The sequence below is a fragment of the Prionailurus viverrinus genome, chromosome A2, assembly GCF_022837055.1.
Source record: "Prionailurus viverrinus isolate Anna chromosome A2, UM_Priviv_1.0, whole genome shotgun sequence".
NCBI lineage: Eukaryota > Metazoa > Chordata > Mammalia > Carnivora > Felidae > Prionailurus > Prionailurus viverrinus.
In genome coordinates this window covers 111,761,454-111,775,217 of record NC_062562.1, presented here as the reverse complement: position 1 = coordinate 111,775,217, position 13,764 = coordinate 111,761,454, and the positions used below count along the sequence as shown (strand labels likewise).

Sequence of the window (13,764 nt, the reverse complement as noted above, 5' to 3'; positions counted from 1 at the left end):
ATTAACTGGTAGAGGATTGCTTTCAGTTGATGAAAATATTCTGGAATTAGGTAGTAGTGACAGCAGCACAGCATCATGAATATACCAAAAACCCACTGAATTGTATACTTTAAAATGGACAAAATGATAAATTGTATGTGATATGAAATTTATCTCAACAAAAACACAAAAACAAAAAACTATGTTGCAACAAATAGCTCACAACTTGTGAAGAAAAATAATTTGCCAAGTATTGGTGAATAATACTCTATAAACAGGCTAAGCAATTATTTAAATTAGAAGAGAAAAATAAACCAAAAGGACAAATACTATCAAAGAAGTAACAGCAGTAAATATTGTGAGAATAATCTGTAGTCAAGTTAAAATGCAAATGAAACAGAACAATACACAAAAAATAGAATATAGTCTATTTTGGAAACTATGAATGAAGAGTTCAAGGATCTTAGGTAAAAGCTATTGAAAATCAGGCCATAATTCAGGATGTGGTTTAGGGCCCTTGTGCACCTCCAGAACATTATATCTGAATCAGACTCTCCCAAAGGGCTTAAAAAATTACATGCCTGGGCTCCATGTTGGGACAACAGAATCAGAACCTCTAGGAGGTGCAGTCAGAATCTGAATTGCCAGCAACTTCCCTCAGGAGGATTTTTATGCATCTTTCAACAGAAAAATCACCTAGAAAGACAAGAACTCAAGACAAATGTCTCTGTTCTTCCTCTCCCCAACATTTTATACAGACTATTTTAGCTCAAAATAATTATCAAGAGCAGAAGTCAAAAAAAGGTTTTAAAAGGCAGCATTCTAGGTGCTTAGAAATTGGTTCTTGGCCTTGGTTGGGAAATAAAGATAAGAAGTAGCAAAGGAGAGCTTGACCTAGTTGAAATCTTTTCTCCTCTCCCCCCAAAATTAATCTCAAGGGCAGGTATTCTGTTTTCGTTCATCCTAACACTGGCTTGGGTCAGAAAAAAAGAAACTCACAAATTTTCATGACTCAAAATGGTTGAATATCATGTGTCCAAGAATTAAGTTTCTCATCTGTGCATTAGACCAAAAAAAAAAAAAAAAAAAAGAGTCCTGATCTCCTACTTTACAATAAGGAAACAACGATCAAGAGAAAATTGATTCAAAACAGTTCGGAAATGCTGATGGGGGGCTGGAAGAAAGGAGAGAGAGAGAAGAGAGAAGAAGAGAGAAGAGGGAAGAGGGAAGAGAGAGAGAGAGAACTGGTGAATTAATAAACCTGTATAGGTGAAAAGAATTGTTGCATTAAATGCAGTGCAGTAGTAAAAGGAGAGAACAAGAACTCCAGTGCCAGAGTGCCTGGGTTCAAATTAGAGCTACACTGTCACTGATTGGGTGACCTTGGCCTTATTTAACTTCCTTGTGCCCCAGTGCCCTCATCTCTACAATGAGAAATAATATCTACCTCCTAAGGTTGTTGTGAGAACTAAACAAGTTACTAGACATATGTTTGCAATAGTTAAAAGTGAAAGTCTTTTTAAAAATCAAGATGACCCCAAAAGGTTGCATGGTCTAAACCTTCCACTTTATAAGCCTTAAAGAAGGTATTATAAAATTAGAATAGAGAACTTTTTAAATCTAAATAGATAAGTTCTGAAAAGTCACATTCCCAGTATCTTGTTTTATTTGCCAGAATTCTTTGATTGCCCTCCAGTACTTTCCTTTTAAAACCCCAATGGAGGAATTATCAAGAACAAAGGGAATGGTAATCTACATCTAGAATTCCTTCTCTTGCGTTTCCAAGTTCTTGATTGTAATTGGTAATTACCTTGATTATTTATCATTATTAACTCACAATCGTATACCCACAATTCCATTTCCATTATCGAAATAATCACAAAGAAATGCCAAATTAAAAAAAAAATAATCTTGTCTACCTATATATCCGTTGAGTACTAGGTTTCAAAAAAAAATGTTGAGTGTCTGAATTCCTTTTTAATATCCTTTAGAGAAAAAAGTATAAAACTAAGTAAAAATTTCTTAAAGATAAGTCTTTTTCAGATTAATTAAAAGTAGCAGTCTCCATTTCAGCAGCCACCTTTACCAATGAGAAGGTGGATTTTTACTGCCAGAAGAGGAAATCTAATGTTTAGTAACTGCAATTCCTGGCAAAAAGTATTTTTCTTAAAGAAAAAGTTTTTAACATGAGATTGATACTTTTTATTGAACTTCCACTTTACAGTTTGAAAATCAGAAATGCAGTATAAAACCATTATCTAATTGGTTCCTCCAACTCCTTTTTGAGGATCTCTGGTATCAGGTTCTTCTTGTAATTTTATAAAAAGCCTAAAGGCAGGGTGCCTGGGTGGCTCAGTCAGTTAAATGTCCGACTTCGGCTCAGGTCATGGTCTTGCGGTTTGTGAGTTCGAACCCCACGTCGGGCTCTGTGCTGACAGCTCAGAGCCTGAAGCCTGCTTTAGATTTTGTGTCTCCCTCTCTCTCTGCCCCTCCCCTGCTCATGCTCTGTCTCTGTCTCAAAAATAAATAAAACGTTAAAAAAAAAGTCCAAAGGCAATTTTTAGAAAATTATAACTAATGGTATTCCAACAATTTTGATCAAATTATCAGATTTATGGCATTATGGAATAATAATCCATTTTGTAACAGTGATATTTAGCTCCAGAATTCTTAATAATCCAATGCAATATTGTTGTGAGTTGGAGTAATTTTAATTTGTAAGACATTAAAGTTTAGATTAAGGGAATCAAAGAATATAAAACAAGTATTTTTAACCTGCTGAGACAAAAACAAGGTAACACATTATGAAGTTATGAAGTACTGACTGATTTAAATTTTGCTAGCAACTGACCAGAAGAGGAGCACAGTCTGCCAAGGCGCATGGATGTCTATGGTCCAGTTTCCTTTACCTGAGCCAGGCTCCTTGTTCTCTACTCTAGCATTAGAATCATTGTTTCCATCTAAGGGGAAGTCATTTAATTATTTTTTTCTCTTTAAATTTATGGACTGTTACTTTATACTTGTAGGTCAGGCTGTCACTGTAATAGATAAAATTATTACGATACATGGAACATTATTTATTTTATTATTTACTGAGTGCTTGTTACACTGAAGGAATTATGTTAACCTTTTTAAAAATAATTTTTTAAGTTGAGCAAAGTTAGGAATTAACATTTATCAATATAAAGTTTTATATTTGGAAGGTGACATCAAAGATGATGACATATCATGAAAAAAGAGGCCACACTGGGGAAATGAAGAGGCAACAAATTTTACCTGTGTTTGCTATCTGATAATGGCTGACATAAGTAGGTTAAAATCATTGTTGGATTTATTATTTTTAATGGCACGAGAAATAATTGCTCAAAATATCTTCATTTTCTTGTTTCGACAACAAATGGCAAATATATTTTGGTATACGAGACCTAGTGCATGAGCTTCAAATTCGATTAAATAGATCAAGTTTACACAAAGCCAAATGTATGAAAGGGGATCTTTTAAAAAAAACTTTATTTGAGAAAGGAAGAGACTTATAACAGAAGGCAAGAAGGAAACATACAAACAATATATTTACAACACAAAACAAGAGATCACCTTCAAGGGTGTAAATTATAATAAATACAGTAGATTTTAAAAGAGACATTTATCAATTAATTCTAAGATGAATTAAGTCCAGCTTTCTTTTTCACTGGTTCCAGGTAGTTTCTTGATTAAATTCAAAGACTATCAAATTCAAACAATTAATGTCCACCAACTGTACTGATGAAGCTAGCTCTCTCAAATGACATTATAAAAAATAGGTTTTTTTTTGTTTGTGATTACATATCTTTGAAATGATATTATACAAAAGTCTGCTCAGCCACATGTTCCTCCCCAAATAAAATGTATTTTAAAAGATGCACTATCCCTTTTTTATGAGATTGAAAGAAGACTTTAAAGAAAATGAATATTTATGAGATGGAAAAAATATACAATTTTATCTTAGGAATGCCATATTTTTAATGCAAAACAACTGACAAAAAGTCATTTTAATCTTAAGGAATATACTAACCAAAATATGTTGGTAATAGGAAAAGTTGCCTATTATAGCTATTTGTCAAATTATCAGAAGGACTTTTGTTATATGGAAAAGTTTTAAACTTTCTAACTTCTAGTTATATTAATTTAATTTGAATGGAGACTTTTTAAAAAAGGATAATGTATCTTTAGCAGTGACCTTTTTTTAAGAAATATTTTTAAATGTCACAGCAAAATGTAAACAACACGTGCCAATAACATACAGTTGTTACAATGTCTACATTTGGCAAAATTGTTCTATCTCCTTTGAAACAGGATACTACACCTTAAAATACCTTGGATTTAGAAATATAAATATTTTAATAGAAAAAAACCTCACAAAGATTCTAGGTCAATTTGGATTATCCATATTAAAGGGGTCTTAATACAGAGAATCTTTAACTAGCTTAACAAAAGTAAACCTATAAAACAAGGTAAACATATCAAAAGGGAGTATGAAGGAAATGTTCCAGTGAAAAGCTTCCTTAACAATTTCCCTACTTGTGGTGTTATTTTCTTAGACAATAAATCAATTCATAGAGTGCCCTTTAAAAACAGAAAGAGTAAAACACTATCCTCCGTTTTCCCCCCCCTACATTCCTCATTACATGAATCACTTGGACTTCCTGTTTCCACAAGGCATTTCCTGTTCAGCCGCATAGAATCAGTTTTCTGTAGAACAGCAGGAACCTGACAAAGAACTGACTTAAATAAACAGAGTCTTCTGTTGCCTTCAAAGTTGTTTGTATTTCATAGCATCAAAGGACACAGTCCTTCTGAAGGTGCATTATATACAAGTAGATTCTGTTGTTAAGCCTAACTTTCCTAAATTTTTATTTGCCAAAATGGTACGGTATATGCCGGGTCATTATGGAATCATGCCTAAGAGATCCTAGTGATATGATTATGAAATATGATACACCTTCTTCTTTTAAACATAATTGTGACTTCATATCAGATAGTCATCATACCATTACTACGTTTTCTACAATTGTAGATACAATATAGTATCTGATTGGACCATAATGCTGCACATTACTCCTTGCCGATACTTGCATCGGCTTCATTTGATCTTTTTTGATAGACAATGTCATCAAATAACACAAGATAAAAGTAAAATGAGCAGTGCTAGGTGAGACATAATGTAATATTTAAAATAGTGCTGTACTTTGCAATCTATATATTTAAAACCACCTCTATTCCTAATATTTTCAATTGCAATCTATACAATAACCTAAGGACTATTGGCATGGTAACCAGAACATTTAACTTAACAAAAAAGAGAGAGGACGGAAGGGGCAGACTACCTTTAACAGTGTTCAAGACTGTAGTATGATACATTATGTACAACAATGTGAAAACTGAATTCTATATACCAAAAAAAAAAAAAAAATTCAAGAACTAATAGAATGTTTCATTGATCAGACTGGGTGACGTGATCCAGCAGTCACTGATCTCAACAGATAAACTAAAAACAACAGTGAGTTCGTTTTCCTTAGAAGTAATTGGTGTGGTGGGCTTTGGGATGAATTTAAAGCCTATTAATTATGTGTATACTTATGTAGTATAATTTTAGTGTAACAAGTATTTCCTTACCAGTGGAGTTTCAATGAAACCTTGATATCTATATAGAAACCAGTATATAGAGAAATCTCTATATAGATATATACGTATTAAGTAGAATCCTTAAACACTAAAATCAAATCATTCAGAAATATAAACAGGATAGGAAATATCCATTTACCAAAACCTGCAATGCATTTCATATTCAGATAATGACTTTAATTACAAATCCTGGAGCTAAATCTTTGCCTATTACCTGTTGCATAAAAGCAGCCTGCTCCCCAGATTCCATTTCCTGGATCTGAGCATCTTCATCACTGTCCACTGGTTCCTCCTTGACCTTCACAGCCCCAACTTGTCCCAGTGTGTCATCCACACAAGCACTGCTGTCGCTCCTAGTGCTGTTGCCACTAGAGGGCGCTCTGTCTTCCTGCATCGCCTGGTCCCCCTGAAGCTCTTCCTCCGCTTCCTCGAGGTGACTGCCTGGTTGCTTCAGTTGTTCAATAGATTTCGAAAGCAGCTAGAAGAGAGTGTTCAGGGGTTCAAAATTCAATAGTCCTTGGTGGTAACAGAGAAGCAAAATACACTTTGATTTCTAATGACTCTACTTCAGTACATTGTTTCCTAATTTCTGAACATCAATTTCACAACGAATTTGTATGCAACAAACTTCCTCAATAATACTGAATCTGAAGCAGTCCCATCATTTCTATATTGTATTGGTGTAGCAGGCAGAGAATAAGGTGTTTAGGTGCTTTTAAGAATCGGATTACTCTTTAACACACTTAGAAAATGGTGGGAAAAAGGTAAATAAGCTTCCTCTGGGAGAACCAGGAAACTTTTATAAGTACAGTTTGTACTGTGACAATTTAATCCAAATAGACCTGAGAATATTTTTCTGCAAAGAGAAAATGTAATGGAAATAATGGAACGGTAATGGAAAACTTCCACAGTCTCATTTTTATGACAAATGTCAACCACTATAAAATACAAACACAAATGAGAAATCCTTGTTTATCTAATTTTCCCATACCTAACTGGTCAAATGATAAACACCCTCTTATATATACCGGTAAAACACGGAAATATTGATTTTGAAATCCTAAACTTTAAAAAGATGTGGGATTAAAAAATTTATAGTAGAAATGTTTTATGAACATATCTAAACTAAATAAGAGGGAAGAAGAAATTATTTGTAATTGAAAATTAGTACTTAGGCCTTTTCTTGACTTTACAAATTAAATTGTATTTAATCTTCAGAAGTATATGAATTAATTGATCAATGATTTTAAAAAATGACAACATACCTAATGTAAACAATAGCAAAATATCATAGTATAAAAGCTCAATAAATGGGGTAAAATACTCAAGATGATTTCATCTTACAGTAGATCTTGTTTTAATTGATAAGGTCCCCACTGACTGATCATCTGCAGATCCTAACTGTGTTTTCAACAGTGATTAGAGTTTTCTGTTACATCAGTGCCCATGTAAACAACATGCCAAATATTGCTAATGAGCAGCACACTTAGAATACAACCACTAAAATCATGAATACTGATTTTTCTATGTCCAGTTTCAGCTTACCTCATACATATCTATGTTTCTTTTTTTAAAAGTTTATTTGTATTTATTTTGAGAGAGAGAGTTCATACAAGTGGGGGAGGGGCAGAGAGAGGGAGAGAGAGAGAATCCCAAGCATGCTCCATACTGCCAGTGCAGAGCCCGACGTGGGGCTGAAACTCACAAACCGTGAGAACCTGAGCCAAAATCAAGAGTTGGACACTTAACCAAATGAGCCACCCAGGTGCACCTAACTATGTTTCTAAGACTAAATACATGCTTAGAGTTAGAATACCTAGTACTCCAACTCTGAAGGGTGTCTTACCCACTTTAGGCTTACAGACTTTCCTCCAGGCCACACAACCTCAGATGGCTATGCACACAGTGATGAAATCCTTAAATTTCACTGTAGGTAAAATTATTGGGAGTTTTCATTCATTTGTTCAATAAATATTGATTGAGCGCCAACTACGTTCAAGATACCATGCCCTCACGGAGCTTATAGTTTAGTGTGTTAGAAAGGCACCAAATAGATAAATAAGTTTATTCTTATTTTCAAGTATGGTAAATGAAAATGAAAAGCACAGGGTGTTCTAAGAGTACACCCTAGTTGGCACAGGAGCACAACTGTGCATGGCTATGGGAGGTTTCACTTAGAGGGTGCTATGTGTAGGCTGAGACATGAAAGAGGAAGGATAGAAAAGGAGTTGTCAGTTATGTGTATGAGGATTTGAAATAAGGGTAGAGAGCATTTCTGGCCCAAGGCACAGTATGTGTGCTGGAAAAAGGAGTTTAGTGGCATTAAAGCAAATGAAAGGCTGGTGGGGTTTGAGCACAAGAAGATGGGGAGAATGCTGGAAGATTTTGTTGGAGAGAGTTACAGCTTATACTATATTTGGTTGGGTTGAGAACAAAATTCTAGAGAAATAAAGAACAATTTAGGATAAGCCACAAATAAGATGTAAACATCACCAATCTTAAGTTAGACATAATCAAGCTACGAGAATATCTACCAATCAAAATGTATGTCAAAATGAAGAAGGCAAATTAAATATTAATTTCCTTTGTGCCTACAATCTAATTTCTATTGTTCCTGGGCTGTCAGCATAAGAATAATCATCCCATCATGCTTTAAATGTTTCTAAGTACTTTATAGGAAATTATTTGCAGGACTTTTGTACCAATGCTAATCAGCTCTTCATATCATAAATACATAATACCTTGCATACTGCTGAGATTTTGGAGAAAAGGGACAATGTAATATTTCTAAACTTTGACTATAAAACTCTAGGATCCCATTTAATTGGCTGTTAGAAAAAGAACATATAACGCCATAGAAAATAAGCAGGGTTTTCATTAAAAAGTCCCAGTTTGGGCTGGGACACCAGGGGTAAGGACTTTGGGTGACAAGCATCCATCCATTCTTCAGAGAGAGAGAGACAGAGAGAGAGAGAGCTAGAGCTCATCAGTCTTGCAAAGCTTACCTCCATCACTCATCTCAGATGAGATATACAAGAGCAGGGTATAGAGGCTGTTGTGGGGAGAAGATTTTATCTAAAGAAAGGTATTAGTCAGGTGAAGGAGGCTGCAAGAGCCCCCTCAGAGGGACTATCTGCAGGCAGACTGCTATAGTTCCATCTTCTGGATGGATGCTTGGTGAGCTGCAGGACTTCTCCCTCTCATTACCAAAGCTTAGCTGGAGAAACTCATGGGAGCTAGCTCATCAGAGCTGGTGGGCCAAGGACATGTATGAAGGAAGCAGACACCTCTGGGAGGGGATTCAAAAGTTCCTGAGCATAAGAACCTCTGTGAGGAAGAAAGAATAAAAAATATGGAATGTGTGGCCATGAGACAGGAACTGAGGGGCCGTTCATGAAAGGTCCACCAGCAAGCACAGTACCACTGTCCAGGAAATGCCACGTCCAAAGTCCCTGCTTACTGAGCAGTGGCTGCGACTTCTACAGCTTCTGGATGTTTGACTATGGGGCATATTTAATAACCAAGAGGAAGCTATAAATACCACCTGTTAAGTAAAAGGGTGACCCTATTGCTGTTCGTCTTCTTTCCAGTCCCAGTCCCAACATGGCCACTCAGTACCTTGAACTCCTAACCTCTAATGGTCTTTTTCCTCTGTTCTATTTTAGCTCCCAAAGCAGTGATTATACCCTTGCCTTGGTCTATTTTTTTTTAATGTTTATTTATTTATTTTGAGACAGAGAGAGAGAGAGAGAGAGAGAGAGAGCGAGAGCGAGCAGGGGAGAGGCAGAAAGAGAGATAGGGAGAGAGAGAATCCCAAGCAAGCTCTTTGCCATCAGTGAGGAGCTAACGCAGGGCTCGATCAGACAAACTGTGAAATCATGACCTGAGGCAAAATCAAAAGTTGAATGTTTAACTGACTGAGTCACCCTGGTGTTTATTGGTAGATGTGCACTTTCCTAAATCTCAGTTTCGAACATCATTCCCTTCTGGATCATTCTCAGAATATTCTGACCCTAACCTCTCCTCAGCTCTGGAGGGTGCTCTAAGCAATTGAGCCTACCACATTCTTGCTGCCCACCCTCTCTTATCCCCCGCCCCTTCCCTCCTTGCTGGACTAAGCTCCATTCTCCACCAATCAAAATGACTCCCTTATACTGTCTTCAACTCTCTTGCCCTTTTCAACATGGGTTTTACTGGAAAAGTAAGACTTCTAACCTTGATTAATACTGAATCTCTGCCAAACCCAAGCAGCTGAATAAGCTAGGAAACAAACAAACAAATTACAATCATGTTGAATGTTTCTCTTCAAATTCAGGAGCAAAACCATCAAAAGGGTCCTCTGTGCTGCCTGACAGTCCTACTACATTTCTTTAGTTAATTCATTCCCACTCTTTCCTTGACAATTTCAAACTACTGCCTCTCCCCTCCAACCTCTAATATTCAGACCTTTTATTCACTGCCTGCTTTGCTTCTTATTTCACTGAGGAAACAGAAGCCTCCAAAGGGAAACTCAACATCCGGCTACCATCACATTTAGCAAGCTCTCCTATTCACCCTTCGTGCTCCTCTTCTTTGGAAAGCAATGTCTTTGCTCTTATTCTCAGTCAATCCCTCGGCTTATGACCTGGATCCTATCTACTCCTGCAATTATCCATTCTGTCCTCCAACACACATTTCCCCTCTCTGCTGGAATATTCTTATTTGCACATTTTCAAAATGATAATCCATCTTAAGTAAAACCTCCCTTGCTCCCCTCAACCAACCCCATTATTTAACTCCCTTCACAACAAAACTCCTTATCTCTTTTCACTGTCTTCATTTCTATTTTCCCATTCTCTTTAGAATCCATGCCAACAAGGCTTTCAACCACACTATATGACCAAAATCTCTCTTGTTAAAGTAAATACTGACTGGGTTAATTCTGAATCCAGTGGCATTTTGAATAGGATATTAATGTGTCAGTAAGGTAACGCATTTCAAAAAGGGCACAAGGACACAATCATAGCATCTTTGAAAGTAAGAGACTCATATTACTACTGTTAGTTCAGCCAAAGACGAGACAAACTGTGTGTTAATTTCCCAGAATATAGTTTTCCATAGATAGCAAGATTGTCAAAGAAAACCTCTAATACTGACCAAATGCTGAGTGTTCACAGAACATGCCATATGTATGTTTTAACAAAAAACCTGAAATCTGACCTGTTAATGTATTTTTGAGGTCATGGACATACCCACAAATCTCACCATTTAGTCCACAGATCACATTGGGTCAGTATTTACAACCTCACTGACAAAGATATGTATGTAACAATTCTCGGTGTGCAATAAAGAAACAAAGCCATTTGTTCTAGTGAGTTCCTTTGGCTTCATCTATAGTTGTGATGTACTAAAGGAAACCTGAGGGAGAAAAATGCCAGAATTAATAATGCTATGATGATGGGGCAAAAAAGCCAAATAGCAAAATGATCTTCCAAGGGCAGAATTCCTTGATGGTTTGTAAAAGAAATGTTTCTTGACATAAAACAGTAACTTATGAGTGGAGATCATATACATATAAAATGTTGTCATTGGTAATAATGCTCTTCAAACCTTTATTTTATAAAGAAGGAATTTCATGTCTGGAGAACCTGAGCCATCTCCAAAAAAAAAAGAAAAATAGAAACCTAGAATTTTCAATACACTTCCAATCTGCTTTCTCCTCTGAAACAGCTATATTCTGGTAACAACTGAATTAATATAAACAATTCCATTGTCTTCCTGAGCTCCAAACTTCATATTCAGCTGCTTCAACATCTTTCCTTAGATCTAGAATATCAAACAGTTATCATAAATTTTAAATAGCTCAAAGAAAACCTTTATTCTCCTCCCACTCAAAATGTTTTGCTCACTTAATTGTCTCATCTGAGTGAACAGCAATACTCAATTGCATGAGTCAAAAATCTAGGATTTATTCTCGTCTCTCTCACTCATCATTTTTTTAAATAAATACCTGAAAGTGTAATTGATGCTTAGTAACAGTGCTTTGACACTTTTCTTCCCAGGTTATGAAGCAAATGCCAAGGTCTACATGAACAATAACTGCCATTTTTTCACCATCTCTGAAACAGAATGTGCTCTTTGCGAAGTTTCACAAAATACAAGAGTGATAAATGGGATCTCCTGGAACCAGCTTTGCAAAATACAAATGCATAGAAGGAGTTAACCTAACTTCTTCTTCCAGGTATTTGACTAAAGCTGTTTTTGTTTAAGCAGTCAAATTTGCCAGAGTGGAAAAATTAGCAATTAACATCAACAAGAAAAATCTACAAACCAAAGTCACAGAAAACTTGCCTGCCAGGTTTAACTTATTATAGATTTTTAAAATAAAAAATTACTTGACATTGTTTGTAAGTTTCTGACTATGTATGAAGACATTCAGTACTCAGATTATGTTGTGTTGTATGTGTTTTTGAACTTCAAATGTGACCATTACAACAATGGTAGGGGCTAACCCTTTTCTAATTTGTACTGTTGCTGAGTGGCCCCAGATGCAGGGAGGAACTGTCTGCTCACTCTCAGTGGGGTAGCAGAGTCTCTCTTTGGTTGAACATCTGGAGGTGATCCCCCAGCAAAGTTGAGCTGTTGCCTTGCTGGCTACAAAACACAAGACAAAACATCTGTGTGACAGATAAATGCACAGACCTGTGCGAATCTCGGCTGAGGGCCCATCTGTAAAACACACCGTGTGTCATTCGTCTGACACCAGGTGAGGTACTTTGGTGGGGAACCCAGCAGAGAGGAAGATGATGGCTGTGCTTCTCCTTCTCCTTTTATCTGTGTTCTTCCTCATCTGTCAGTGTTTCCCTGTATTCTCCATGCTATTGCACACCCATCGTACCGAACACTAAGAATGTTGCAGGCAATCTATGACCATTGTGGGTTTGTAACACACACTCATACATACTCATGCCGATATTCCAAGGACCAGGTATGATAATTTATCTAAATCTCTAACACCTTAAGTTTGCAATTCCATTCTTATCAATCCCTGCTAGGATCATAATTACAGCAAGTCTCTAAACTTCAATGTTCTATATTCCATGTTAAATATCATCTAGTCTATTGGCAAATGATGTAAAATTAACGAAATAATATTTAAAGGCTGTGCTGCTAACCTTTACACATGAGCACATTCATCTCATCTCTGTGTAAGTTACACTGAGACAAGCCTAAAAGTCAACATAAGTGCTGTCAAACAAAGTATCTTTCAATTCCATATTTTAAATTTTTCCCACAGAGATCTTTTATGTCCCCACAAATATCTTTAGTTTTGGGGTGGCAGCTAAGAACAAGAGTGTAAAAGGAGTAAATCTGTTTCTGATGGACATCTGGTTTTCTGAAATTGTCAACAACCCATTAAGCACAAGTGTTTGAATGTGATTATTAAACTACGCAAAATGACCTTCAACCCAACTCATCACTTTCTTATTCTGCCTCAGATTGTAAAACAGATTTTACTTGGGGAATGGCAATGACACAAGTTTTTGTTTTTGTTTTTGTTCTTGTTTTTTCTTTTAAATAAATGCAAAACTCTTCTTTTGGAACACGAAACCTTTCCCTTAAGCTCCAAGGAAACTAGATTGTAAAACAATGATAAAATTCTGTCTCAAATCACAAATAGATTAGGTATGTACCAACTGTTCTCAAAAACAACATGCAGCGTTTGGAGGGTTTTCAAATCAAGAGGTCTACTTAGAGAAGAACTCTACCTCAAGCCAAAATACTCCATGTCATTTCACTTCTGTGCATTTTAGGGAAATAACCAGAGGAACCAAAACTAAACGACAAGAGAGAAATATTTTCTAAATATTGGTTCATTATTCACATAAATTAAGTCTAAACTGAAAAATATTCCTTCTTCCCAATATTGAAGAGATATAAAACTAATCCAGGGATTAAGTGAGTACTTAATAAACACGTGTTTATCTTTATAACTTCAAATGGTTGTCTAAATCAATGCATGCAATTAAAATACCCCTTTTCTGGCTTCAAAACATCCTAATATATCAATAACTTAAGTAAGTGTTAACCTCCGGAACTGGAAAGGATACTGAAAATTTCCTCCTTCCAGTGAGTTCGAGAAAG

The 13,764-nt window shown here is 35.9% G+C and overlaps 1 protein-coding gene across 7 annotated transcripts in view; it reads right to left on the bottom strand.

Moving 5' to 3' along the window:
- HDAC9 (histone deacetylase 9) overlaps positions 1 to 13,764 on the bottom strand; it is a 927,480-nt gene that overhangs the window by 356,319 nt on the left and 557,397 nt on the right. For 4 of the 7 annotated variants that reach the window (XM_047849222.1, XM_047849225.1, XM_047849224.1 and 1 more), the window contains one exon: positions 3,473 to 6,118. In XM_047849222.1, coding sequence (XP_047705178.1) covers positions 5,804 to 6,118 — 315 coding nt within the window. In that variant the 3' untranslated portion in view covers positions 3,473 to 5,803. Of the gene's footprint in view, positions 1 to 3,393; positions 3,405 to 3,472; positions 6,119 to 13,764 lie in introns of those variants that run through there. The other 3 variants (XR_007150219.1, XR_007150220.1, XM_047849221.1) reach the window with 3 other exon arrangements.